General features: G+C 43.2%; 6 protein-coding genes across 6 annotated transcripts; 1 reads left to right on the top strand and 5 right to left on the bottom strand.

The window, feature by feature from the left end:
• On the bottom strand, positions 1 to 2168 carry LOC139213807 (tripartite motif-containing protein 16-like). Its single transcript, XM_070844459.1, has one exon. It carries the CDS (start codon positions 2142 to 2144, stop codon positions 471 to 473), a length of 1674 nt encoding a protein of 557 aa, XP_070700560.1. The 5' UTR covers positions 2145 to 2168; the 3' UTR covers positions 1 to 470.
• A 1054-nt stretch (positions 2169 to 3222) lies between these two features.
• LOC139213808 (tripartite motif-containing protein 16-like) lies at positions 3223 to 5117 on the bottom strand. The gene has a single exon (XM_070844460.1). It carries the CDS (start codon positions 5093 to 5095, stop codon positions 3425 to 3427), a length of 1671 nt encoding a protein of 556 aa, XP_070700561.1. The 5' UTR covers positions 5096 to 5117; the 3' UTR covers positions 3223 to 3424.
• A 1257-nt stretch (positions 5118 to 6374) lies between these two features.
• LOC139214076 (tripartite motif-containing protein 16-like protein) lies at positions 6375 to 7490 on the bottom strand. Its single transcript, XM_070844814.1, has one exon. The coding sequence runs from the start codon at positions 7488 to 7490 to the stop codon at positions 6375 to 6377; it is 1116 nt and encodes a 371-aa protein (XP_070700915.1).
• Positions 7491 to 9306: 1816 nt separating this feature from the next.
• Positions 9307 to 10504, bottom strand: LOC139214810 (E3 ubiquitin-protein ligase RNF135-like). The gene has a single exon (XM_070845736.1). The coding sequence runs from the start codon at positions 10473 to 10475 to the stop codon at positions 9357 to 9359; it is 1119 nt and encodes a 372-aa protein (XP_070701837.1). The 5' UTR covers positions 10476 to 10504; the 3' UTR covers positions 9307 to 9356.
• Positions 10505 to 15427: 4923 nt separating this feature from the next.
• On the bottom strand, positions 15428 to 18708 carry epdr1 (ependymin related 1). Its single transcript, XM_070845656.1, has 3 exons — positions 18470 to 18708; positions 16152 to 16360; positions 15428 to 15735 (listed from the first exon to the last, which is right to left on the bottom strand). Exons 1-3 carry the CDS (start codon positions 18703 to 18705, stop codon positions 15542 to 15544), a joined length of 639 nt encoding a protein of 212 aa, XP_070701757.1. The 5' UTR covers positions 18706 to 18708; the 3' UTR covers positions 15428 to 15541.
• Positions 18709 to 19586: 878 nt separating this feature from the next.
• On the top strand, positions 19587 to 23475 carry nol7 (nucleolar protein 7). The gene is made up of 8 exons (XM_070844617.1): positions 19587 to 19771; positions 20219 to 20279; positions 20829 to 20884; positions 20982 to 21007; positions 21124 to 21223; positions 21761 to 21882; positions 22774 to 22851; positions 23004 to 23475. Exons 1-8 carry the CDS (start codon positions 19587 to 19589, stop codon positions 23075 to 23077), a joined length of 702 nt encoding a protein of 233 aa, XP_070700718.1. The 3' UTR covers positions 23078 to 23475.
• Positions 23476 to 26842: the final 3367 nt, after the last annotated feature.

Here is a 26842-nt window from a genome sequence, read left to right as displayed (position 1 = left end):
TGAAGCTCTGCTGCTTTTCTCTGTCTGCAGCAGTACAAATACATCAGTACAGATATTTTCCAGACATTTAGAGGACAGAGAAGTTTACATTTTCATGCAGAGAAATGTGAGTTCAGACTTTTACAGAAGAGCCAAGGAGAAGACGTCATGTCGTTTGATTAGACATTAGACATTAAACATGAAGACAAAATGACTTTACGGATAGAAACACAGAGTTTAAGCCACTGTCCCTTAATAAAGGTGCATTCTGTGGCCAGCGCAGACTCGCGCTCCCTTTGGTTTTTCTGGTGCTAAATAATAAATATGATCCTGCATTTCTCAAAATTTGTTCCCTCAAATTTGTCATTCCAAGCCAATAAAAACACAACAGCTCTTAGTTTCAGGTGATCATGCACTACTGGGAGCAAAACTATGAATACTATATTCACTTTCTGCTAATAGATCCACCAAAATCCTACAGACTTCTGTGTCTATTTGAGTTTACAGAACTCAGCAACGAATGAATAATGGAAGTCAACTTTAAGTCCAGCGTAGAGCGGCTGAGTGAACGTGGTCTGGACTCTGTGGAGGAGAGTCATGGTGTCAGAGACGCTGTAGAAGGACAGAATACCTGCACTGTGGTCCAGGTACACCCCCACTCTGGAGGATGGAGGACCTGAGACGGAAGTTGTGGCATCATTGTGCCAAAATGAATAAGTGGACGGGTAGTAACACTCTAACGCCCAAGATTTGTCGTTGAATCCAAATTCACATTCTTTCAAGTCCCCTGCTCTGATGATATCCTTGTATGCGACGGCTACGTAGACTGTTTCCCCGTACCACTCCACCTCCCAGTAACAACGTCCAGTCAGACTCTGTCTGCTCAGGACCTGCCAGCATTCAGTGAATCTGTCTGGGTGCTCAGAATAAAAGTCTTCTTCAATATGTATTGTTACTTTTCTGTTCCCCTCAGATAACCACAGATATGGGTGTACTGTGTTTGGATCCATTGTGATTTGACGTGAATATTTTAAGAATTCATCTCTGGTCTCGGGCTGTGGCTGTGGCAGTAATGTATCCACTTCAGTCAGTGAGATGTTTGTCCAGTGGTCCCTCAGAGCGTCCTGTAGTTTCTCTCTGAGCTCTGACACAGCAGCCGTCACGTCCTCAAAGTGTCTCAGAGGACGGATGTTGATGCTGGATGAGTGTGTGTCCTCTCTGAGAGCTGGCAGTGATCTGTAGCTGTGGACAAACTGGCTGTGATCCTGTGTGTGTGAGAGCTCCTCCAGCTCAGCGTCCCTCCTCTTCAGCTCCCTGATCTCCTGCTCCAGCTCCTCCTGAAGCTCTTTGACTCGACTCACTTCGGCTTCCTGCTGGGATCTGACCTGCCGCTTCAGCTCAGAGCTCCTTCTCTCCATCAGACGGATCAGCTCGGTGAACGTCTCCTCGCCGTGCTCCACTGCTTCATCGGCAGAGCTGCAGATGTCCTCCACCTCCTGCTGGAGCTCCTTCAGGTCTTTCTCTCTGTCCTGGATCCTCTGCTGGATGTTCAGGCGACTCCTCTCCAGCTCTGTCTGCCTCTCAGTCCTCTCTGCTGCAGCTGACACTGTGTCGTGGCCTTTATGTTGGTCCACAGAGCAGAGATAACAGATACTCTGCTGATCGGTGCGGCAGAACATCTTCATCACCTCATCGTGACGAGAGCAGATGTTCTCCTGGAGCTTCTTGGACGGCTCCACCAGCTTGTGTTTCTGTAAAGGAGCTGCGTCCCGATGAGGCTGGAGGTGTTTCTCACAGAAAGAGGCCAGACAGACCAGACAGGACTTGAGGGCTTTCAGTTTCCTCCCAGTACAGACATCACAGGCCACATCTTCAGCTCCAGCGTAGCAGTGATCAGCAGGAGCAGCCTGGAGTCCCGTCTTCTTCAGCTCCTCCACTAAAGCTGCTAACATGGTGCTTTTCACCAGGACAGGCCTCGGTGTGAACGTCTGCCTGCACTGAGGGCAGCTGTGGACTTTCTTCTCATCCTCATCATCCCAGTGGGCTCTAATACAGCTCATGCAGTAGCTGTGTCCACAGGGAATCGTCACCGGATCCTTCAGTGGATCCAGACAGATCGAACAGGAGAAGGTCTCCCGGTCCAGCTGAACTCCTTTCTGCGCCATTTCACCTCTCAGTGACAACAACTGTCTGAGTTTCGCTTTCACTGAATAGAAACTGGTCTGAGCTCTGATCTAAGCAGCACATGATCCTGCAGTGATACGGGACCTGGTAGCTGTTTCACTTCCCCACATGTTGGTTCCACCCATCCTCAAACTGTAGATCTGAGGGGGAGGGAATATGGAGAGATATGGACAGAGTGCTGTGACTGAGAGCAGGAAGAAAAGGGAGGAGCTATCAAACACTGAGTCATTACAGGAAGAGGAGCAGTTGGAGAGAGATCCTGTGTGTTTAACACTTGTTTACATCAGAGCTCCTCTCTCATTTAAAAGCTCTGGTCCCTACAGCTGTTAGGAGGCCGACTCCTCTCTGAAACAGACGGTTTGGAGGCGGCTGAATGACTGAATGTTGTCATCATATGATTTTCTCCACAACCTAAATCAAATCATATACTGTTAATATTCATCACAGCAGCTCTGTCTCCTCACTGCCTTTGTCTGTCTTTACATGTGTCCATAATGCTCCGCACTTTGTCCAGAGCACTTTGCACTTTGAGTGGTCAACATGACTACAGAGGTGCTTTACAAATACCGACCAGTTACCATTGTTTATCAGCTCCCCTGTGTTATGTTCCCTGCACATTTAAAGTGAAGTTGAAGTTGAAGGGGTTCCTCCAAGCAATCAGTTGGCCTAAAAACATGTTCTTCACTTAATCTGAATTCAATGTGAGTTGAGGAGCTTTGACCTCCACAGCACCAGCAGGATGAAGACGCCCTCTTGTGTTGTGCATCAGTTTTCACTTTTCAGCTGTTCACCTGCTGTGAAGATGTGGAAAACCTAAACTGAGCCTTTGGCAGCTTCAGACGTCAGTAAAGAGGGATTTAATGGAGTGTTTTTTTTTTGGAGTTTTCACTTTACAAACAAAATGCAGCAACTTGTGATTAAAAAAAACAATTCCCGTGTGATAAGACTGTTTTTTTGTGAGACCCTGCAATAAAAACAAGACGAAAAGATTTTGTTTACGTTTGTTTATTGAAGCTTCAGTTTGTGCTATCAGTAAAAAAATAAGTCAATAATCTCCGTAGGAGATGAAAAATACAGTTGTATAACGCCTCAAACCGCCAACAACATTCAGTCTGGCAAACAAACAAACATACAGTAAATATAATCTACATCTATCATGTTTTATCAAAACAATCAGCTATCAGCAACAAACGTGATGACAACATGATTTTAAAGGGTTAAAACACAAGATTTAACCAACTGTCCCTTTAAAGACTTGAGTCTATCTGAGGTTGACAAACTCGACAGTGTCTCCATAACAGTAATCAAGACTAACTCCAACGTGGAGCGGCTGGGTGAATGTGGTCTGGACTCTGTGGAGGAGAGTCATGGAGTCAACGATGCTGTAGAAGGACAGAGTGCCTGCTCTGTGATCCAGGTACACTCCGATTCTGTAGGCCAGTCGACTTTGGATGGAGGTTTTGACATTGTTGTGCCAAAATTCCCATCCTTCTGTGGTACAGTCCAACCTCCAGGATTTGTCATTGCATCCAAATGTGCATTCGTTCTCTTCCCCGTCTCTGGCGATGTCCCTGTATGCCAGAGCTATACTACATCCTCTCCCGTTCCACTCCACCTCCCAGTAACAACGTCCAGTCAGACTCTGTCTGCTCAGGACCTGCCAGCATTCAGTGAATCTGTCTGGGTGCTCAGAATAAAAGTCTTCTTCATTATGTATTGTTACTTTTCTGTTCCCCTCAGATAAACACAGATATGGGTTTACTGTGTTTGGATCCATTGTGATTTGACGTGAATATTTTAAGAATTCATCTCTGGTCTCGGGCTGTGGCTGTGGCAGTAATGTATCCACTTCAGTCAGTGAGATGTTTGTCCAGTGGTCCCTCAGAGCGTCCTGTAGTTCCTCTCTGAGCTCTGACACAGCAGCCGTCACGTCCTCAAAGTGTCTCAGAGGACGGACGTTGATGCTGGATGAGTGTGTGTCCTCTCTGAGAGCTGGCAGTGATCTGTAGCTGTGGACAAACTGGCTGTGATCCTCTGTGTGTGAGAGCTCCTCCAGCTCAGCGTCCCTCCTCTTCAGCTCCCTGATCTCCTGCTCCAGCTCCTCCTGAAGCTCTTTGACTCGACTCACTTCGGCTTCCTGCTGGGATCTGACCTGCTGCTTCAGCTCAGAGCTCCTTCTCTCCATCAGACGGATCAGCTCAGTGAAGATCTCCTCGCCGTGCTCCACTGCTTCATCGGCAGAGCTGCCGATGGCCTCCACCTCCTGCTGGAGCTCCTTCAGGTCTTTCTCTCTGTCCTGGATCCTCTGCTGGATGTTCAGGCGACTCCTCTCCAGCTCTGTCTGCCTCTCAGTCCTCTCTGCTGCAGCTGACACTGTGTCGTGGCCTTTATGTTGGTCCACAGAGCAGAGATAACAGATACTCTGCTGATCGGTGCGGCAGAACATCTTCATCACCTCATCGTGACGAGAGCAGATGTTCTCCTGGAGCTTCTTGGACGGCTCCACCAGCTTGTGTTTCTGTAAAGGAGCCACATCACGATGACGCTGGAGGTGTTTCTCACAGAAAGAGGCCAGACAGACCAGACAGGACTTGAGGGCTTTCAGTTTCCTCCCAGTACAGACATCACAGGCCACATCTTCAGCTCCAGCGTAGCAGTGATCAGCAGGAGCAGCCTGGAGTCCCGTCTTCTTCAGCTCCTCCACTAAAGCTGCTAACATGGTGCTTTTCACCAGGACAGGCCTCGGTGTGAACGTCTGCCTGCACTGAGGGCAGCTGTGGACTTTCTTCTCATCCTCATCATCCCAGTGGGCTCTAATACAGCTCATGCAGTAGCTGTGTCCACAGGGAATCGTCACCGGATCCTTCAGTGGATCCAGACAGATCGAACAGGAGAAGGTCTCCCGGTCCAGCTGAACTCCTTTCTGCGCCATTTCGCCTCTCAGTGACAACAACTGTCTGAGTTTCGCTTTCACTGAATAGAAACTGGTCTGAGCTCTGATCTAAGCAGCATGTGATCCTGCAGTGATACGGGACCTGGTAGCTGTTTCACTTCCCCACATGTTGGTTCCACCCATCCTCAAACTGTAGATCTGAGGGGGAGGGAATATGGAGAGATATGGACAGAGTGCTGTGACTGAGAGCAGGAAGAAAAGGGAGGAGCTATCAAACACTGAGTCATTACAGGAAGAGGAGCAGTTGGAGAGAGATCCTGTGTGTTTAACACTTGTTTACATCAGAGCTCCTCTCTCATTTAAAAGCTCTGGTCCCTACAGCTGTGAGGAGGCCGACTCCTCTCTGAAACAGACGGTTTGGAGGCGGCTGAATGACTGAATGTTGTCATCATATGATTTTCTCCACGACCTAAATCAAATCATATACTGTTAATATTCATCACAGCAGCTCTGTCTCCTCACTGCCTTTGTCTGTCTTTACATGTGTCCATAATGCTCCGCACTTTGTCCAGAGCACTTTGCACTTTGAGTGGTCAACATGACTACAGAGGTGCTTTACAAATACCGACCAGTTACCATTGTTTATCAGCTCCCCTGTGTTATGTTCCCTGCACATTTAAAGTGAAGTTGAAGTTGAAGGGGTTCCTCCAAGCAATCAGTTGGCCTAAAAACATGTTCTTCACTTAATCTGAAGTCAATGTGAGTTGAGGAGCTTTGACCTCCACAGCACCAGCAGGATGAAGACGCCCTCTTGTGTTGTGCATCAGTTTTCACTTTTCAGCTGTTCACCTGCTGTGAAGATGTGGAAAACCTAAACTGAGCCTTTGGCAGCTTCAGACGTCAGTAAAGAGGGATTTAATGGAGTGGTTTTTTTTTAGAGTTTTCACTTTACAAACAAAATGCAGCAACTTGTGATTAAAAAAAACAATTCCTGTGTGATAAGACTGTTTTTTTGTGAGACCCTGCAATAAAAACAAGACGAAAAGATTTTGTTTACGTTTGTTTATTGAAGCTTCAGTTTGTGCTATCAGTAAAAAATAAGTCAATAATCTCCGTAGGAGATGAAAAATACAGTTGTATAACGCCTCAAACCGCCAACAACATTCAGTCTGGCAAACAAACAAACATACAGTAAATATAATCTACATCTATCATGTTTGATCAAAACAATCAGCTATCAGCAACAAACGTGATGACAACATGATTTTAAAGGGTTAAAACACAAGATTTAACCAACTGTCCCTTTAAAGACTTGAGTCTATCTGAGGCTGACAAACTCGACAGTGTCTCCATAACAGTAATCAAGACTAACTCCAACGTGGAGCGGCTGGGTGAATGTGGTCTGGACTCTGTGGAGGAGAGTCATGGAGTCAACGATGCTGTAGAAGGACAGAGTGCCTGCTCTGTGATCCAGGTACACTCCGATTCTGTAGGCCAGTCGACTTTGGATGGAGGTTTTGACATTGTTGTGCCAAAATTCCCATCCTTCTGTGGTACAGTCCAACCTCCAGGATTTGTCATTGCATCCAAATGTGCATTCGTTCTCTTCCCCGTCTCTGGCGATGTCCCTGTATGCCAGAGCGATACAACATCCTCTCCCGTTCCACTCCATCTCCAGGTAACAACGTCCAGTCAGGTGCTCCCTGCTCAGGACCTGAGGTGACATAGTGAATCTGTCTGGGTGAGGAGGATGCAGTATCTTATATAGCAATGTAACTTTTCTGTACCACTCAGTGAGTAGCAGCTCTTCATACGCTGTGCTTCGCTCAAATGTGATTTCACGGTAATATCTTAAGAACTCCGCTCTGGTCTTGGGCTCTGAAGGTGGCGGTAAAATGTTCACTTGAGTCCCATTCAGTGAGACGTTTGTCAGTTTCTGAATCAGAGCGTCCATAATCCCACCATCCTGAGAGTAGATGTTCTCCTGGAGCTTCTTGGACGGCTCCACCAGCTTGTGTTTCTGTAAAGGAGCTGCGTCCAGATGAGGCTGGAGGTGTTTCTCACAGAAAGAGGCCAGACAGACCAGACAGGACTTGAGGGCTTTCTGTTTCCTCACAGTGCAGACATCACAGGCCACATCTTCAGGTCCAGCGTAGCAGTGATCAGCAAGAGCAGCCTGGAGTCCCGTCTTCTTCAGCTCCTCCACTAAAAGAGCTAACAAGACGCTCTTCACCAGGACAGGCCTGGCTGTGAAGGTCTGCCTGCACAGAGGGCAGCTGTAGATTTTACTCCGGTCTTCTGTGTCCCAGTGGATTCCTATACAGCTCATGCAGAAGCTGTGTCCGCAGGGAATAGTCCCCGGGTCCTTCAGGAGATCCAGACAGATGGAACAAGAAATAGAGTCCTGGTCCAGCTGAATTTCTTTCTGAGCCATTTCACCTCGTAGCAAGGACGTCTGTTCTCTGATCCAAGAGAAAACTCTGTTCTGAAGTCAAGGCGGACTTGGTGGTAGGACCTTGAAGACGCTTCACCTCTCATCCAAGGAGCTTCTTCAGTTCTGACTGACTGGTAGGGAGTCCCAGGTATTTAACCTCTGTGGGGTCGTCATCGAGTTCATTGAGATTCCCTTGGCTCGTTAGTGCTGTTGTAACCAAAGTGCTTGAGGTCACCTGAGGTCAAGTGTGAATGACAGTCTGAGTTTTGATGACTGTTGTAACGACAGTCGTTGGAGTTTTGCTGGCTGTTGTAACGACAGTCGTTGGAGTTTTGCTGGCTGTTGTAACGACAGTCGTTGGAGTTTTGCTGGCTGTTGTAACGACAGTCGTTGGAGTTGTCAAACAAGACCAAATGTGAATGGTTGCGAAGTCTCCTGGGAAGGGGTGAAAGGAGAGTATTGTAAGTGGGGATCAATGGTGCTGTAGCCCTCCTCTGATTAGGGATGGTTGTCTACTTTGATGTAAATAGCCTCTATTACTCTTCCTTCAAATCTCCATTATCCAAAATATGTGCAGTTTTGTCTTCTAAACAGTTCCCCTCATCTTTCAGGTGTAGGTAAACTACAGACTGGGAGATGTGGAATTGGTCCTTGGTTGTTTCAGTTTCCTGAAATGCAAGTCTGTGCATCCCTCACTGGATTTGCACTAGATTTATTGCAAAATGTCAACAGTTCTCTTCAGCCAGGACTTTTTCCTAGGGCAGTGACAACTGTAGTTATTAAACCCCTTTTGTAAAAGTCTGATTTAGATGCCTCAGTGGAAAATAATGAAAGACCCACGTCAAACTTTCATTTTTGGGGGAAATAAATCACTGAAAATGATGTTCTTCTGCAGTTTAACACTTTTCTGGTACAAAACAGTGTCTTCAGTGTCGTTCACTCTGGGTTTAGACCACATCACAGCACTGAGACGGCACTTGTTAAACTTTTAGATTATATCTATCTGAGAAGTGATGCAGCAAACATTTCAGCTCTAATATTACCAGATCTCAGTGCTGCATTTCATACAGCACATTGTCGGACAGATTTGGACCAAAGTTAACTGGTTCAAATCGTACCTTCAGGAGAGGAAGAACTTTGTGTCAAGAGGTAATTTGAAATCTGAACAAACAAATATCAGTTCCTCAAGGGTCCATTCTCTGACTTCTTTCTCTTTTATCACCTGTATGCTTCACCTTTATGAGCTTAATGAAAACTACATCTACTGTATTTATGCTGATGACACAACTCTACAAAACAGTGTCCCCACATGACTGAACATGAACGCTGGACTTTGTGGTGTTTCAGGAGGAAAACTGCCTCAGTTCTATTCTTATCTTAGTGTCACAGTTACTCCATCAGCTTTATGAGACATTGGAATGAAAACAAGGACAGTCTGTGTTGGTTTTTGTTTGTTTATTCATTCTGTGAATCTTCAGTTTGTTCACATCATCAGATCAGTAAATTCTGTTCAATGAGTATTGTTCAGTGATTTCAAATACAGATTCACTTCATCCACAATGAGCTCGTTTGACCAGAATCTGAGTTATGTGAGAAATGAAAAATACAGATGTGCAATTCCCCAAACCGACAACAACATTCAGTCTGGCAAACAAACAAAAATACAGTAAATGTAATTGTTTTCATAAAATGACAGAGTTAAAAAAAAAAAAAAAAAGGAAGGTCAAAGTCCCGTCCATCATCTTTGACAGATGATCTCTGTGCAGTGAAAAAACAAATCAGCTATCAGCAACAAACATGACGGCAAAATTATTTTAAACGGTTAAAACACAAGATTTAACCAACTGTCCCTTTAAAGACTTGAGTCTATCTGAGGTTGACAAACTCAACTGTGTCTCCATAACAGTAATTCAGACTAACTCCAACATAGAGCGGCTGGGTGAATGTGGTCTGGACTCTGTGGAGGAGAGTCATGGAGTCAACGATGCTGTAGAAGGACAGAGTGCCTGCTCTGTGATCCAGGTACACTCCGAGTCTGTAGGCCAGTCGACTTTGGATGGAGGTTTTGACATTGTTGTGCCAAAATTCCCATTTTTCTGTGGTACAGTCCAACCTCCAGGATTTGTCATTGCATCCAAACCTCCATTCGTTCTCTTCCCCGTCTCTGGCGATGTCCCTGTATGCCAGAGCTATACTACATCCTCTCCCTCTCCACTCCATCTCCAGGTAACAACGTCCAGTCAGGTGCTGCCTGCTCAGGACCTGAGGTGACACAACAAATCTGTCTGGGTGAGGAGGATGCAGTCTCTTATATTGCAATGTAACTTTTCTGTACCACTCAGTGAGTAGCAGCTCATCATACGCTGTGTTTCGCTCAAATGTGATTTCACGGTAATATCTTAAGAACTCCGCTCTGGTCTTGGGCTCTGAAGGTGGCGGTAAAATGTTCACTTGAGTCCCATTCAGTGAGACGTTGGTCAGTTTCTGACTCAGAGCGTCGATAACCCCCCCATCCTGACGAGAGCAGATGTTCTCCTGGAGCTTCTTGGACGGCTCCACCAGCTTGTGTTTCTGTAAAGGAGCTGCGTCCAGATGAGGCTGGAGGTGTTTCTCACAGAAAGAGGCCAGACAGACCAGACAGGACTTGAGGGCTTTCTGTTTCCTCACAGTACAGACATCACAGGCCACATCTTCAGGTCCGGCATAGCGGTGAGCAGCAAGAGCAGCCTGGAGTCCCGTCTTCTTCAGCTCCTCCACTAGAAGTGCTAACAAGACGCTCTTCACCAGGACAGGCCTGGCTGTGAAGGTCTGCCTGCACAGAGGGCAGCTGTAGATTTTACTCTGGTCTTCTGTGTCCCAGTGGATTCCTATACAGCTCACGCAGAAGCTGTGTCCGCAGGGAATAGTCCCCGGGTCCTTCAGGAGATCCAGACAGATGGAACAAGAAATAGAGTCCTGGTCCAGCTGAATTCCTGTCGGAGCCATTTTATCTCTCAGCTATGACGACTGTCTGAGCTTCACTTCTTTGGTGCTGGAGGACTGAGCGCAGCAGGCTGTTTTAAAGAGCAGGAAGAAGAGGGAAGAGTTATCAAGCTTTGATTCATCACAGGAAGCGGTATGGTTTGAGAGAGATACTGTGTGTTAGGGACACACTCACCGATGTGCTGCAGGTAGATACTTCTGTCCTACGTCAGAAGGTGCAGGTGATCAGGTTTGATTGCACAATGGACACTTGGAGTGGCATCTGGAAATAATATAAGAAGACATTAAATGTTAAAAATGGAAAGAAGACATTCAACCATTTTACTTCCTCAGTCACTTTACATTTGCAAAACAGCGAGTGCATTTGTTGAAACAGATTGTTCTGACAGCATTATATAATCAATAACCTGCAAAAGGCCATAACTTCCTCTCAATCCTCAGTTTGTCCCTTAAACGTAAATATTTATGTCTATGAACATGTCAGTGCCATGAGAATGAAGAGTCAGTGCCCAGTGTTAGAACTGTGGACCCTGGAAGTATTTCCTGATGTAAATGAATTTAGATTTAGACTTTTAGTCTTTGTACTATACTTTGTTGCCAGAAAACACGCAGGAAAGTTTAATACAAAATTATAGTAAATATAGGAAGCACTCCTTTGGCACAACATGAGATGTACCTCTAAGCTACTGTTGGAAAAAAAGAGGCAGATCATTGGTTTATCTAAAAAAAAAAAAAAAAAAGGGATAGAAAAGAAGATCAACGGGTAACAACAACTAATTGAACCATTTTGCATGTAATGCCTCAATATTTAGGGGTTTCATTCTGTTGATGATGTCAGAAACAGCCGACAGCTGCACGTTATCATTTGCATGAATGCGCTAAAGCACGTGAAAGGAGATTAGCATCCGAAAAAGAACAATAATGTGCTTTAAGTGGCTCGATGATGCGAGGTGAAGGTTAATTTAAATGCAGATCAGAGTAATGAGAGAGAGAAATTAAAAACTCAGAAGCAGAAGGTTCCGCCAAAAACAAGTTTCCCCACGACACTATTTTCTAGAGACACCGCCCCCGACGATCGTGATTGGCTGAATCAAACCCAAACAAACCTGCGGCCTTTTTTGAATTCAAGTGAACTCACCCGGTTTGCTGATAATGTCAGACTAACTGTGAGCTACAAATAACCCAGACGAAGCACACAAATCGGTCCAACATCGCAAAGTACGTTAGCAGAGTAAGCTAACGCTACAGGAAGGCCGTTAGCTGCACTGCTAGCTTAAATGTTGCTCACAATAAAGCGAATAAACCGACAAAACTACACAGATTTAATAACAGTAAGAACAGAGTGTGAACAGCGTGTTTACTTACAGTTTGAAGCACTTATACACACCGAGATAAACCAGGATCTCAGTGCTCAGAGAGGAGGAACACTAACTTCTACTTTTGCTGCTACTTCTTCTTCTTCTTCTCTTTTTTCTTCTTTTTCTACTTTTTCTTCTTCTTCTTCTTCTTCGCTTAATGGCGGTCGGTAAACCATCTTAAAGGCGCAGTACCGCCACCAGCTGGATGTGTGAAATGAGAGCTTGTGCATAAAATAAAACTAAATAAAAAACGAGAGAATAAATGTTTCAGTTTCTCTTAAAAACTTAACAGTGTCACCATATATGTTGATTACTGCCTTAAAACTATATTTCCTACAATGAAGTAATACACGTTAGACTGAGGTCTTTTCCAGCTGGGCGTCTGTCTTTGTTCACTGTATCCCAGTAATCTTGCCCTGCTGGCTGTGTACGTATATGTTGTATAATAAATATCTTAGTTTATGAATATCTACATGTTTACTTGCTTTACTTTAATGTTTGTTTGACCAGAACATCCCCGTGAACCCAAAGGTGCCTTACCTGCACTAGATTGGCAGAAAATATTAACAAAAAAAGCCCTAAATTCTCTCTATTATTCCTGTCATTAACAAGAGAACTACTTTCCATTCTTTTCTGGAAGATTCCCCTTTGTAATTTAGTGTTTTCATGATTTTGCACTGGTATTAATTCCCTTCTTTCTTCTCGAAACCTGCTGCAGTCTATCAGTACATTTGACAGCTTCATGTTTATTACAGTGTGTACATGATTCACTGTGTTTCATATGAAACTGTACGTCTCAAACAGGTAATAACTTTTCCGCCAACATCAACATTGTTTTTTTTAACACTGTGAGGATCTTCATGCGTCGATTAAGTCCCCAAATGCCAATTTATTTTGCTTCTTCGTTGCCCTTTATACCCATAGAACCTGGCAAAAACACAAAACTACACTTCTGTACTCATCCTCTGTGTTCTTAAAAGCAAGTTGTGAAGTTCAGTCATGAGATCTGAGATCTTCCCTGACCGGCAGCAGCTGAGTGTTTTTAATGTCTCTGACCACTGAGGGCCAGAGATGATGGAAGTATTGGGATATATATCAACATCTAATACTGATGTCCACATACACACCGAAGGGTTATGGTCACCATCTGGATATCTTCATTTAAACACGTGGTGTCCTTGTGGAGATGATTTCAAAGGAACTCCAACTTCTCCCACTCGGTGTTTTTAAACTTTAATTGTCTCTCTTCTTATATGAGTGCAGATGAACTAAACTATTTTTCCAACATGAGCCCCTTTTCCTTGTCTTTCCAGGGTGTGTGGACAGTTAGTTGTGTCCTGGTGATAGTTAATGCTGTGAGGGGGGATTTAACGACATTTCAGCAAACAATTGAAGTTTCTGTCACCGCTGTGGGAGCTGAGCACATAATTCACACGCATGGGGGAACACTATTGTCTTACAGGGTGGAGGGCCGACCATGTGGGGAAACTGGTTCTGGATGGTGAAGGTGTGAAGACACGCTAAAGGTGCAGCAGCATCCGTCCATTAAAATGTTAAAGAGTGAATGTTTATGGGGTTAAAAACAAAGAAGGTCATTGTTTGGAAGAACAATGACAAAAAAAACATGATTAGATGATGAAGGTCTGATGTGTGTGGAAGAGGATCCATCATATGCATGAGGTAGATTATTCAGTGTACTGCACAGAATATATGTAACAGGGACAGATCCAAGTGTTCAATGTCAGTGTGCAGTGGTGCAATGGATTGTGGGTAGACGCTGTTATGGCGTGCAGTGATCTGTAGCTCCCGCCTGAATCGCTGCTGTGAAGTTAATCCAAAAATATAATGACACAATATTATTGGATTGAGTGCTTTAAGTAGTTTTGAAGAAAACAGGTTAAATTCAGAATATGATGATTTATATTCATAAATAAGAATAAAGCACATTTCCATCATTTTAATTTAAAAAAAAAAATCGTGCTACTTTCAACCCTTTGCTGTTCTTTGCTTATCTTTACGTGTTATTATCCACATTTCAGTCCCAGAATGCAGCAACACAACCTCGACAGGGAAATGGGACCTTCACACCACAATATGACCAAATATGATTATCAGACTGAGGGAATTAGAGGTGAAGGTCTAATACAGGCTTCAAATAAAGGCCCTCAGTTATGGGAAATTAAAGCCCCGCTCAATATTTGGGGCGGATCAGTTTCGCTCATTAGATTCTGCTCCGCCTTTAAACACTGCAGTCATCTGATATGAGGTCCTGCACTAATGTGAGACATCTGGTATATATGAGGAGTGTCTGGTACGTTTGATGGGAAACAGCAGGAGTTTCTAGGATTAGACGGTCCCTGCGCTCTGAGCTTGAACAGCAAAACGTTATAATTGTTAAAAACACAAACCTGAAACAAGATCAAACAGAAAACATGACTGGATATCAAAGAAATTACAACCGCTGTGATTTGTTTTCCTGCACATTATCACGTCCTCTCATGGTCACGAGGCACTTCGTTTGATTGATCTGGATCCGTCAAACTGCCCATCAGGGGCGCAGCAATTAGTGAACACTCGTTAGCATGTAGTCAGCAATGTGCTCCACTGAAGCGAAACTGTATCTATCGATCGGTTGATTGATATAACTACACTAGAAGTCATGTTTTAGCTTGAAGCTCGTCATTTAGGAATCCCAGAACAACCACTTGGTGCTATTAGCTGTGAGCTAGTTTTGTTAGGCTGCAGCTAACAGGGCTCATTGGTCCTGATAACAGCTTCAGCAAATTAGCAGCAAATTAACAAACAATTCTATAAAACACTTGACGAAAGGCTGCATCTGAAATCACTCCCTCTCCGCTCTACAGCGCACTTTATCTAGACTTTAGACTTTATCTAGACTTTATCTAGACTTTATCTGGACTTTATCTGGACTTTAGACTTTATCTAGACTTTATCTAGACTTTATCTGGACTTTATCTAGACTTTATCTAGACTTTATCTGGACTTTATCTAGACTTTATCTAGACTTTATCTAGACTTTATCTGGACTTTATCTAGACTTTATCTAGACTTTATCTAGACTTTATCTGGACTTTATCTAGACTTTATCCGGACTTTATCCGGACTTTATCTAGACTTTATCTAGACTTTATCCGGACTTTATCCGGACTTTATCTAGACTTTATCTAGACTTTATCCGGACTTTATCTAGACTTTATCTAGACTTTAGACTTTATCTAGACTTTATCTAGACTTTATCTGGACTTTATCTGGACTTTAGACTTTATCTAGACTTTATCTAGACTTTATCTGGACTTTATCTAGACTTTATCTAGACTTTATCTGGACTTTATCTAGACTTTATCTAGACTTTATCTAGACTTTATCTGGACTTTATCTAGACTTTATCTGGACTTTATCTAGACTTTATCTAGACTTTATCTAGACTTTATCCGGACTTTATCTGGACTTTATCTAGACTTTATCCGGACTTTATCCGGACTTTATCCGGACTTTATCTAGACTTTATCTAGACTTTATCTGGACTTTATCTGGACTTTATCTAGACTTTATCTGGACTTTATCTGGTGTCTAAAAATGTAACTGAAAATGTCTGAAATCTCAGTTTAAGTGTCTTTTATGGAGGGAGTCGCGAACGAGTGAGCGAGGGAGTGATTTGGGGCTCAGACAGTTGTCGAGTGTCTTAAGGCCTCAGCAGGCGGACTCCGCCATCCTCTCTGGCCGAGCTGATTGACAGGTGCTGGGCGGGGTGAAGACGTCGGGGTCGCTGATGCCCAGCTGGAGGTTGAAGAAGCGGGTGGAGGTGGTGACGCTGCTGTTCCTGGTGTAGGTCTCCTGCACCGGGTAGCAGTCCTTCAGGGTGTACACTCCCACCCAGGTCTCATCTGGCGGAGACACGAGCAGACATTAGGGCTTTATAACAGCAACAGCTGCTCTTTAAGTCTCAAACTCTGACAAACTCTGGCTTTTATGGATTCAATGATTATATGTAATCTAAAGGGATCGAACCCACAGACTTTTATTGACACTAGCAGCTAAAGAACCACATGTTTTCTTTGGATGTTGGTGGAGACCAAACCAGAGCTAAAAGGCAAGTGAGGGTGATTGTGTGAAATCTTTTTATTATATATAAATCCCTTGGATTTCCACTTTATTAATGGTTAATAAGTAATTTGGTAAATGTTTAATGTTTCCTTTCTTTATGTATTTTTATCAGATTTATCTGAGGTGTTGTTTATTTCTTTTAGTCCAGGTTTGTTCTCTGTAATTTCTCATAAAGAGGCATTAAAACCAGACTCACGTTGGCGTGCCGGCTTCCTGTCTGACCACTCCTGAACCTCCACATTGTCCCCGGGGCCTCCGATGATGTACTGGTCCTCGAAAGTGGAGTTGGAAGGTATGTCGAAGGCATCCCAGGCCTCCGTCAGAGTGATCTTTGAGCAGTCCTTGGTCTTCTGGTCAATCTGGAACATCACCATGCTCTGGTACAAGTAGATGTATTCAAAAAACCTGGAGCGGAGGGATGAGAAGTGAGGGATGAGAAGTGAGGGAAATAGTTTTAGGATGCGGTCATTACCTGTGTGGCCATTAGGGGGGCAGCAGAATGAGATGAAAACACAACATCTGACATATTATCACTGTTTAAAGATGTTTTGCACCAGAGGAATGCAGCTGCTGCAGTAGGTACAAAAACATTAGGAAATGGACCAATTGATTGCGTCACACTGCAGCAAAAACAAGCGGTAAATGGGCTGTAATGGCTGTAACGTCATCCTTTAAGATGACCAATCAAAGAACATCCACTAAAAGTGCCTGTTTTTGCCACTGACTGGCTCACAGTGCTTTTCCAGTAACCAGACAACAGCCGCTGCATTGTGCTAATCAAATTCACCAGACTCCATTGATAAAAACAGTAATTTTACGTCACCAAACATGTTCGGTTGCTGGTGTTCTGCTGCCTCTATTAGTTAGTTTGTTTGCGTTATTGTGTGTCATACAAGTATTGTTTTGAATCTGAACTAAGCCTTTAAAATACCAAATTCACACAATTACACAAATACACTAACTGACTGAAACAGCAGTGGACCAGCAACTCCCACATAAAATTATTATTTTTGTCAATGGAGTCTGGTGGCCTTAAAGAGAGCGATATAAAACTTTCCTAAAGTTATCATTTATCGAATAATTACAGGTTTGATCCCTGAGAAAATCAATATTTTTATGTCATGCTGTGTCTCTTCCCTCGTGTGTGAAGGATAGGATTGTTTTTTTTACTATTAACATCCTAAAATCTGCTGAAATCCCTGCGAATGAAGATGTCTCTTACCACATTTGACACTTTCATGCCCAAAGTTGACTGAATGCTTCATATAATCCTCCTTTATTTTTTTCCCCACACACTCTGTGGATTTATTGATGACTTTTTCTTCAGCACGTCTTCGTTAAACACAATCAGTTAAACACAAAGCTGCTTTCTAAAATAATGCATGCAGCAAGCAGGCTTTGTCCTTGTTTGCTGACCACAGAATGTTTCTCAGCATCAGACGTCAGAGTCCGTGTTGGTTTGTTCTTGAGAGGCTGCTGCAGTAAATGTTGCAGCTGGCAGACATCACTGCCTTTAAAACACAGCTTTTCACAGCATTTTTAATCAATAATGAGCCCTGACTTCTGCTTTGTTCAAAGTTTCTTTACATTTCTGGGTTTTACAGTATTCTATGATATCGAAAGTGGCGTTTAACATTACAAGCTGTCCTGACGTAACTTTTTACAGCATATTTTTGTTGAAAATAAAGTATGTAAGTGTCAATATTTGGCATTTTAAGACTAGTATCTGTACCTTTCAATCTTTTGTTTATATACTTTTGTTTATAATATAATATAATATATGTGTTTATATAGTTTCTTACTGAGAATGGAAAATATATATGATATTAATATACATATTACTACAAGCTACCACTTGTACTGTACTGCTTTTGGGTTGCCAGGTTCCTGAAAAAGGTTGCAGAAAATCTGGAAACTTATTATTATTCAGTAGACATCATTTTGTGTAGTTATGTGTATATTTTCTTCTGTTTAAATGTATTTTTGCTATGGTACTATCATTATCATCATTATTATTATTCACACTTGTATCACAAAGCTTTAAAGATCAGTTATGAACAATTAATACAAACAACTTTTGGGTTGCCAGGTTGGAAAAAAAATGCCTTTGATTACTCACTTTTTGGATGTGGAACAAAAATCTATTTTTTTTTTCCTATAATTTATTAAGAGTTCATTAATGCAGGTACCAACAATTAAAACATGATCATGACCGATCAGAGGGGATGAACACCAGCAAAACTGGCAACCCAGGAGCTGCTCTTATTGATGGCTTATAACAGATCAATAAAGCTTTAGGAGATGATTCGTTAACATTAATAAATCCCTTATTGACTATTTATAGATGGTGCCTCATCAGCAGGACCGTTATGTACATCTTCTTCCTCTTATTGTTATTTTTATTAGAAATATTATTTTGTGTGTTTTATATTTTATTTAAATTTATTCTTACTTGTGCATTTTTGGTGCCTTTCTAAGCAGTTTAACACATTTAACACCCTCATCCTCTCCTACCTCTGACACGGGGTGTGTTTCTTGTGCTGCTGCAGGACTCGGATCCTCTGGTTCAGGCAGTCGTAGGAGACGGCGGCCCGGCTGTTCCTCCCGGTGCTGTGGTCGTACAGCACCCACCGGCCCTCCCACTGCAGCGGGGCGAGGCAGGGCCCGGCCGCAGGGGACGCTCCCTGCCCGGGGAAGCCGAGGACGGACGCCCCGGCGGCGGCCAGCAACATGAGCAACAGTCGGTGCATCACGTCTGGAAAAAAACCGTTAAATGATCCCGTTGTTGTTGTTGATAATGATGATGATGATGATGATGAGCGGCTGCGCCACCTGCTACCCACAGCTTCCGGTTGTGGGTTTCAAAATAAAAGCACGCGTGACTTCTTTATACAGAAAATATTACATTCAAAACTAATTCAAATATAACAAAATACACGTGGATCAATGCATAGATCAAAATGTAGAGACTAATGTGGAAGTGGAAATTTGCCAAGATAAACTGACTAAACGAAACCAACAGAAAGGACAGACTTAAATTCAGGAAGTACATGATCAATAATAAAAGCACCAGTATTAAACCTAAAATAATAAAATATTAGAGAAATTCCAAACACTACCATAAGTACCATAATCTAGGTTACTTAAAATGTTACAAAATATTGTTTTATTTTATTATTTTATCATTGTTTTTTTTATCATTAAGCATAATGTACATGTTGTAATAATTCATTAAGATTTATGTAGTAGATAAACATTTTACATTTATCAGTCATTAGATATTTTTGAGATATTTTTAAAATCTTTTTCCAGTTAATGTTTGCCAAATTATTTTAGTGAGATTCTGCTCATGAGAACAACATCAAATATAGTTCAGAGAGTTAATAGTTTATTCACAGCCAGCTGTATTTTATTTGGAATAAAGAAAATAGTTATATTGTAAGTTTATTCAAGTTGTTAAACAGTAATAATGATTCCAATTCAAAATAATCGATCAGTTTGGAAATAAAAATCTATTTTATTGTTTAGTTGTAATTCTGCTCTCTGCCATTAGGGGGCAGGCGTTTCCATACGTCACATCCGTTTACGTCATTGGGTGGCGCGGCATGATGACGTCGTTCCACTAGCCAACATGGCGACGAAACAACGTGGGGGAACAGCTCCGTCGGAAAAGGCAGCGAATATCGACAAACAGGCCGAAATGTTCAGTTTAGTGCTCACGTCCAGTGACGATGAGGCGCCCGAGGAGGTGACCTTCGAAGACTCAAAGGCGGAAGCTCTGCGGAGCGTGAAACAGGCTCTGGACACGGCCAGAAGGTAGCTAGCTTTAGCATGAGCTAGGTCCTGTGTGTGTGGAGAGACCGCTCAGCGAAACTCCATTCAAAACAACAGTAGTTTAGGGGTTTTCGTGCTACTGGGCAAAATAAAGACACCATAACGAGTTATCCATCTCATATTCTGATTTCTTTCGGAACATTTTTCACGTCGGCGCAGACATTCAGCAGCGTGCAGCAAAATATGTATAATTAACGCCGCTGCCAGAGTATATGTGTGTATTCAGACTACAGAAAAGCTGATGGATTTTTGTAGTGAAGTGCTGTTTATGGATTGTATCAATGCCGATATGAGTGTTTTCCCACAAATCGGAATTTACATCATGTCATAATGTTAGTCGTGTAGGCATGCGTGTGAGCGAAGCTGCATCGTATTTGACAATTTTCAAATGGAGTTTGGTGTCACAACCGCACATTTCTGTGTTTACAGGGAGAAGGAGCTGCTGAAAGAGAAGAGGAGGAAGAGACAGGAGTTATTCCAGGAGCAGAAGGTCGGTGTGTGTTCCAGATATCCAGTCAGACCATGTTATAGACATAGCCCAGTTACACTCCAGGCTGGTGAATCAGCCTCATATTACAGATCTGTGCTGAGATTGATTGCAGTCATACAGTATGACGTTTAGTTCTCCTTTAAATTGATAAAGTAAAAATTCAACACTATGAATTTCAGACATTTGGAAACAAAATTAACCTTGAAAATGTTTGAATTTAAGTAAAGATGGGAGTAATATTACTGAATTTGTCTCTATAATCTGTTTTCCTCCTTGAGATGTGATTAGTTTTGTGCCAATAAATGTTAATTATCTGAGAGCACTGCAGTGATGAAGTGTGATAGCTTTGATCCTGACTTCTCATCTAGAGTCATCCTTTACTCAAAATTTCAGTTTTTCACACCAGATACCTTCAGAACTAATGACATTCCCATCAGCCTCAGCTCTGCTTTGTTTGAGGAGATATTAGCTCACTAACACACTAAACGAAGATGATGAAGGTGGTTGCTGCTCATCAGTGGTCCTCCCTCACTCTGCTGTGTCCCACAGAAAAGAAAACTCCTACCGGCCGACGTGTTGGAGGAAATCGCCTCCGCTCCCTCAAAGTAAGTGTTCTGTTTTAGCTCCTGCTGCTGCTGCTCTCTCACTTCGTCCGTTTTCTGGCCCGCAAACACTCACGCAGTCTTTACTCCTGTTTTCCAGGAAGCAGAAACAATCAGAGGACGAAGGTAAAGGAGCTTCCCGCCCGTTTGTCTGTTTTTGAACGCTTACCTTTAACGATCTCGTCCAGAGACGAGACGCTGCTTCGGATCGATGTGACTTCTCCCAACCTGTCCTCACACAGCTGAAGAGAAGCAGCAGGAGGATGAAGAGGAAAAGGAGGGAGACGACAAGAGAAGGAAGAGGAAAAAGAAGAAGAAAGGAAAACTGCCACATTCCCGAACGTATGTAAATACACTTAATTGTATAAATGTGATTTGTGACTGAACACACAGTGACTGTTGGTCTGACTGATCGTCAAAGGAACACAACAGTAAACTGGCTTTTTTCTCTTTGAGCCCCATCTTACTAACTTTTTTAGCATCTCACAGGCTTCTTCAGTGTGATGAAATGTGTAAGTGGACCTTGAGTGTAGATTTTGTTTTAAACGTCAGTGTTTTTCTCACTGTATGCTAATTATCAGCGGTTAATTGGTGAAACAGAACTTTCCCTGTTGGACTGGGCCTCTGTACTTCCTGTCTTATGTTAGCAGAGATGTCCCTACTGATCAGCATCAAAGCTTTGGGCACATGGAGAGGCAAAGTCCTGCCACTTCCTGACCGCCATGGGACCCTAGTTCTGAGAGAAACACACAGAGTAGTCAACAGCGAGAGACGAATAACTTTCTGATACAGTTTGAATTGTGACATGAAACACACACAAGCGTGACTTTTGATCCCGACAGAAGTATAAACTTGACCCGCGCCTGTTCTGTTTGTCAGCCTGAAGGGAACCTACATGGTGCAGACGCTGAAGGAACAAACGCAGGCGTCCATCCAGCAGCAGAGGGCCGAGGATTTCATCCAGTCCAGACTGTACGGACCAGGAAGCTGCAGGACCACAAGTAAGAAGGCGGCCGACATGCACAGATGGTGGAACCAGTCCAGCTGGAGTCAAACCAGTTTAATACCACATATTTAGAAACAATGAAGTTTAACCACAAACAGCCGTTATATCACTCTCTGCACACACACCAGACTCCACTGATGAAAACTGTAATTTTACTTGGTAGTTGCTAGTCTCCCCTGTCTGAATCTGCTAGGCTGTTTGTGCTATTGTGTGACTTTGGTGTTTTAAAGGGTTAGTGCTGATCCAACTCAGTATTTGTTTGACACATAAAAACACAAACAAGCTAACAGATTGAGGCAGCAGTAGACTGGCCAGTCCTTTGTTCTGCAAGGTAAAATTGTTGCTTTTTTCAATGGAGTCTGGTGACTTAAAAGAGCGATTCAAAAGTGATTTCTGACTGAACAAGAAGGATCTTACTGATCTGTTTGTGTACTGATTGTACTGTACTTTGATGTGGTGTAATTCCCACATAGTTAATGACATCGTAGCTTATTGCCTCCTCACAGCTGAGATCTACTGGATTAGTTTGAAATGTGTTTGTACCTACTTTTCATTTTGAAACTCAAATGCATAAAAATGTGCCGAGTAATCCTTTACAGACACGTTTTCTGAAATATTGTAGAACTTCTCGGTATTAAACCCCCATAATATTTGATTCATGAGTGCATTTGCTGTGAAAAGCTGCAGAATGACTGGCAGGCTACACTCTGTGGCAGAAGTCTGTAAAGACGATGATCTGTCTCAATTTGAGCTTTGCTACAGCAACGTCCGGCCTCCTCCCACTGAGGCGTCCGCTCTCCTCGGGCGCCTGCTGCGGGGACGCCGGCAACATTTACAGCTTTCTCAGCCTCGAACGGGTTTAAACTTCATGTCCTCCTGCTTCCAGGTAACGAACTGCTGTCGCTCCAGAACAAGAGGGGGAGAAACCAAAGTGCAGCCGTGCAGTTTGTCAAGAAAGACTGGGGTAAGAGCGGCCATTTTAAACCCTGCACACTGGATATTTATCATGTGTACTCTAAACATGAGCTGTCACGTAGATCCCTGTATTTGAGTTCGTGTATCTCTCTGGTGTTGGTCGGCCTCTAATCGTTCATCTCCTCTGTCTGACCCCTCCAGCCTGTAAAGAGAAGGCCAAAGCAGAGAAGCTGAAGAAGAGGTGGATCCACAAGCAGCAGCTTCCCTCCTGCTGACCGGTCGGACGTCTCCAAAAGCCCCCCAGACGGCCTGGTGACCCTTCGCTGCACCTCAAATGTAAACGGACACCAGGGACACGCTCCGGACACATTATATGGACTTCACATGGACACGGCAGCAGCCTGAATCCCTCAGGTCATCACGGAGATTCGAGCTAATGAGAGAAGCGGACAGGAGGAGGTGCAGCAGGATGGAGGAGAGAGACTCTTCCACACAGTTTGTCAGGAGCTGAACTTAAAAATCTGGTGAACTCTGATGTTTCCTGAAGAGCAGAACATGTGTTTAGTGTTACAGGTGGGATTTTATCTGGAATAATAACTTTATATTCAGCTGAGAATCTGACGACCTGCTTTGTTTTCTGTAAAATGATTATTAAAGTCTTGTTATATCTGAATCTCTTTAAATATTTGATAAAACACATCTTGAAAAACGGACCTCACAGTGAGGTTGTTGGTGTTCTGATGATCTTAAGTACTGATTGTAAACAGAGCAGAAAAGTTCGTTCTTAACTCTGGCAGCACTTCTTCCAGAGCTCCATCTGCTGGGGAAGACCCACAGATATGGTGAAAGCTCAGGAAAAGGCTGGTATGCAGACATTAAGTTACATTCTGTTTTTTAAATGTCAAACTGCTGCTGTTACTGTTTACTATTACTCTTAATTTACAGCAGCTATTTTGGTAAACATTTGGTGGTTTGAACATTTCAGCCGTGTGAGGATTCGCTGCCCTTTGTCAGATGTGATAGTTAATGAAATATCTTTGGGGCTGTTTGCTGATTGAAACTAGCAGTTTAGAGACATTATTTAAAGACTCTTTGACATCAAAACCACGTCGTACCTGTTGGAAATATGTGGAAGTAATTAATCAGTATTTTAGTACTGAATGGGCAACAGTTTGATTGTTGATTATTCAGGTTGGTGATTCCTGCAGTGGAGGTGTCGGCTGATTGGTCTGAACTGTGAGCAGTAAAAACCTCAGATCAAATGTTTAAATATAAAAAGAGAAAAGAAAGTATTTTTATGCTTTGACATCTTGAGTTATTTTAAGTCTTATCTTTGGATTTTGGAGATTTCTGGACAATAAGTGATATTAAGTAAAACCCAGTTAATAGTTTATCACAGATGTATGAAATGCCAAAGATGTGTTTGTCCACCAGAGAACATGATCAGCCTACTTTAACTGTTAAACGTCCTGCTTAGTGGATGTCTTGGTGAGAATAAGCAATTTTAGGGGGAGTGCATTTGCATTCAATAAAAAATAAATAAAAAGAATCAGCAGATATGAAGTGTTTTTAACACTCAAATATCAATTTTGGGCATCTGTCATTTAAAGACGTCACTTTGGGTTCTGGAAACTGTTTCCTCACATTATTGACTGACAGATTAATCAATAGTTAAAGTTCTGGTTAGTTTCAGCCCAACACAGTCTGCTGTGTTTGGGCTGAAAAAAAACATTATCTGCTGGTTTTTAAGGTGGACTTTTCCTTGTGTGGTGCAACTTTCTGATGTCATTTAGGCTTTAAGTGAACTCCTGTTTGGAGGCAAGAGACAGACGTGAGCTCCAGGCGTCATGCAGCATCCAGACAAGCGCTGTCATCATTTGTCATTTTTAATATAAATCTTTTCACCCTCACACAAATTGCACTTTTTTTTTCTCCAAATGGACACACAGTCAGCAGTGGACAACTTACTGGTTGACATCTTCCTTATACACCGTGAACTGGCTAAAAGAAGGAGAAACAAAAAGAATAAAAGAAGAGACATCTAACTTGATCTTACCACCACTTTACTATGGCATGCATAGGTTTCAGACCTTTACTCAGAAAGAGACAACAGACACTTTGTCTAAGAAGTTTTCTAAAACGATGCCGTGACTGCTTGCGACCCAAAGAAAGAAAAACAAACCAAAAAACAAAAAAACAAACCAAAAAGGTACAGAAAAGCTCGGTTCCATTCCACCGTGAGAAGAAGTCATCTCCGGACCCCTGGGAAACACTAGAGGAGAAGATGGAGGTGGCGTCTAGCGAAAGCCTCGACTGTTTCTCTGCATGTGGCGAGCACGAACACACAGGCTTCAAACACACAGCGGCGACGGCGTCTTCCTAAAGTATTTGGTTCTTTATTTTGTAAAAATGTGGTAGCCACAAAGCAGCTGACAATACTGAGTGTTTTTTTTTTTTTTTTTTTAAATGGTTTTTCTTGTCTCATTTTCCCCGTCGATGCTTTGAGCGCTAAGAGACGCGAGAGGCCGGGGAGGGATGTGGTGACGGAAACTGAAAACTAGTGAGTAGAGGAAGGTCACGCCTCTGAGGCATGATGGGTAGCTGGGAGACGAGCCGACTCGAGGGCTTTTCATACCTGAATGCTATTTCAACAGCAGCTTTAGAAATTAGAACTAGACAGCAAAATGCTACCAGGGAGCAGCGTGGGGTCGCGGCCCGGCTGAAGGTCGAGCAGCGTCTGAGCTGGTTCGGGGTCGACTTCCACTGTCACACAAACTGAACACGAAACAGGCAACAAATTTCACTCCCGTTCCTCAACGTTAACACGGACTCTTTTTTGCAGAGACATCAGTGGATCTGTTTGACTCGACTTGATGGTCAGAACTGTAATTACCAAAAAGAAGAGAGAGATTGAACTTGTACGTTATTTTTTCTGCGACAACAGCGCCCCCTACATTACTGAATTTCAGTACTAACTATCAGTGCAGGCTGGCACTAAAAACACGTCACGCTATCACTGCCGACATTTCTCTCCTTTTGTTCTGAACTCTGCATTTCTACACATGCAGTCCTGCAGGAGACGAAACGCTCGCGGGTGCCAGACGCAGAACGCCGTCCAGGGGCACCGCAGTCAGACATAGTAACTGACTGAGCAACAGAAATGAGTAAATGTCACCCTAAAGAGAGCGCTGAGCGGGCAGGGGCTGCAGATGACTCACAGCCCCCCCAAAAGAAAACAGAAGGGAATCAGAGCTAACATTAGCAAGCTAACTAGCTTCCACTTTTCAACTGGATTACAAACTTAAAGCACAAGTCTTCCTGAATGTTGACAGTTGGCTTAAACAGCTTATAATAAACACTAATCAGACTCCAACAGTTTGGAGGCTTTAACGCTGCAGGGTTTGGATGTTTTGCACCTAAAGAAACTGTCACGTGGCCATTTCAGCTCTCAGCCGTCAGTCAAAATGCAGGAAACATTCAAATATTTCCAAAAATACTTGGAGAAATAAAAACTGTGAACAATAGCTGCAGCGTTTCAACAAAAGAGAAATTTCAGTTTGACTTCACATCAAAAAGGCAGAGCTCGTTTGGAGGCCGAATTCTTCGCAGCTCAGTTTTGCGGTTGCTTGTTTTTTTTCTGGTCTGAGTTCAAGTCTGAAAAGCCCGTCGCTGTGCTGCTGAAAGACAAAGAAAAAAGAAAAAAAAAGGAGTCCACCTGTAATCGAGGCTCGGGGTCGGCCGGCCGCTTGGTCGGACCGCACTACTCTAAACCGAGCAGGAGGAGGAACAGAGGGACATTTTGGCTCCTGAGTTCTTTGTGGGTTAAGGGTTAGCATAGACATCGATACGAAAATAAAGATCAACAATGTTTGCATCAAACCTGCTGTGCAGCTGGGGGTTCGGGGGGGGAGGGAGGAGGGGTGACAAGTAAACGGGGTCAGGGGTCGTCATCGTCGCAGGGTTCCTACTCAGGGTGCCACGACTCCGGACTTTGTTCCCATTCACAGCCTTCACAGAACGATTACTTCACCAGTAGGACC

Source organism: Pempheris klunzingeri, chromosome 15 (assembly GCF_042242105.1).
Source record: "Pempheris klunzingeri isolate RE-2024b chromosome 15, fPemKlu1.hap1, whole genome shotgun sequence".
NCBI lineage: Eukaryota > Metazoa > Chordata > Actinopteri > Acropomatiformes > Pempheridae > Pempheris > Pempheris klunzingeri.
This window is presented reverse-complemented; position numbering and strand designations above follow the sequence as displayed.

What these genes read in the sequence shown, in the direction of transcription:
- LOC139213807 (XM_070844459.1), bottom strand. Translation starts at nt 2,144, where the DNA reads ATGGCGCAGAAAGGAGTTCAGCTGGACCGGGAGACCTTCTCCTGTTCG.
- LOC139213808 (XM_070844460.1), bottom strand. Translation starts at nt 5,095, where the DNA reads ATGGCGCAGAAAGGAGTTCAGCTGGACCGGGAGACCTTCTCCTGTTCG.
- LOC139214076 (XM_070844814.1), bottom strand. Translation starts at nt 7,490, where the DNA reads ATGGCTCAGAAAGAAATTCAGCTGGACCAGGACTCTATTTCTTGTTCC.
- LOC139214810 (XM_070845736.1), bottom strand. Translation starts at nt 10,475, where the DNA reads ATGGCTCCGACAGGAATTCAGCTGGACCAGGACTCTATTTCTTGTTCC.
- epdr1 (XM_070845656.1), bottom strand. Translation starts at nt 18,705, where the DNA reads ATGCACCGACTGTTGCTCATGTTGCTGGCCGCCGCCGGGGCGTCCGTC. An exon ending in AAACACACCCCGTGTCAGAG is followed by an intron (nt 16,361 to 18,469) that starts GTAGGAGAGGAT and finishes CCTCCGCTCCAG; the next exon opens with GTTTTTTGAATACATCTACT. An exon ending in CAGGAAGCCGGCACGCCAAC is followed by an intron (nt 15,736 to 16,151) that starts GTGAGTCTGGTT and finishes TGTCTCCGCCAG; the next exon opens with ATGAGACCTGGGTGGGAGTG.
- nol7 (XM_070844617.1), top strand. Translation starts at nt 19,587, where the DNA reads ATGGCGACGAAACAACGTGGGGGAACAGCTCCGTCGGAAAAGGCAGCG. An exon ending in GCTCTGGACACGGCCAGAAG is followed by an intron (nt 19,772 to 20,218) that starts GTAGCTAGCTTT and finishes CTGTGTTTACAG; the next exon opens with GGAGAAGGAGCTGCTGAAAG. An exon ending in AAACTGCCACATTCCCGAAC is followed by an intron (nt 21,224 to 21,760) that starts GTATGTAAATAC and finishes TCTGTTTGTCAG; the next exon opens with CCTGAAGGGAACCTACATGG.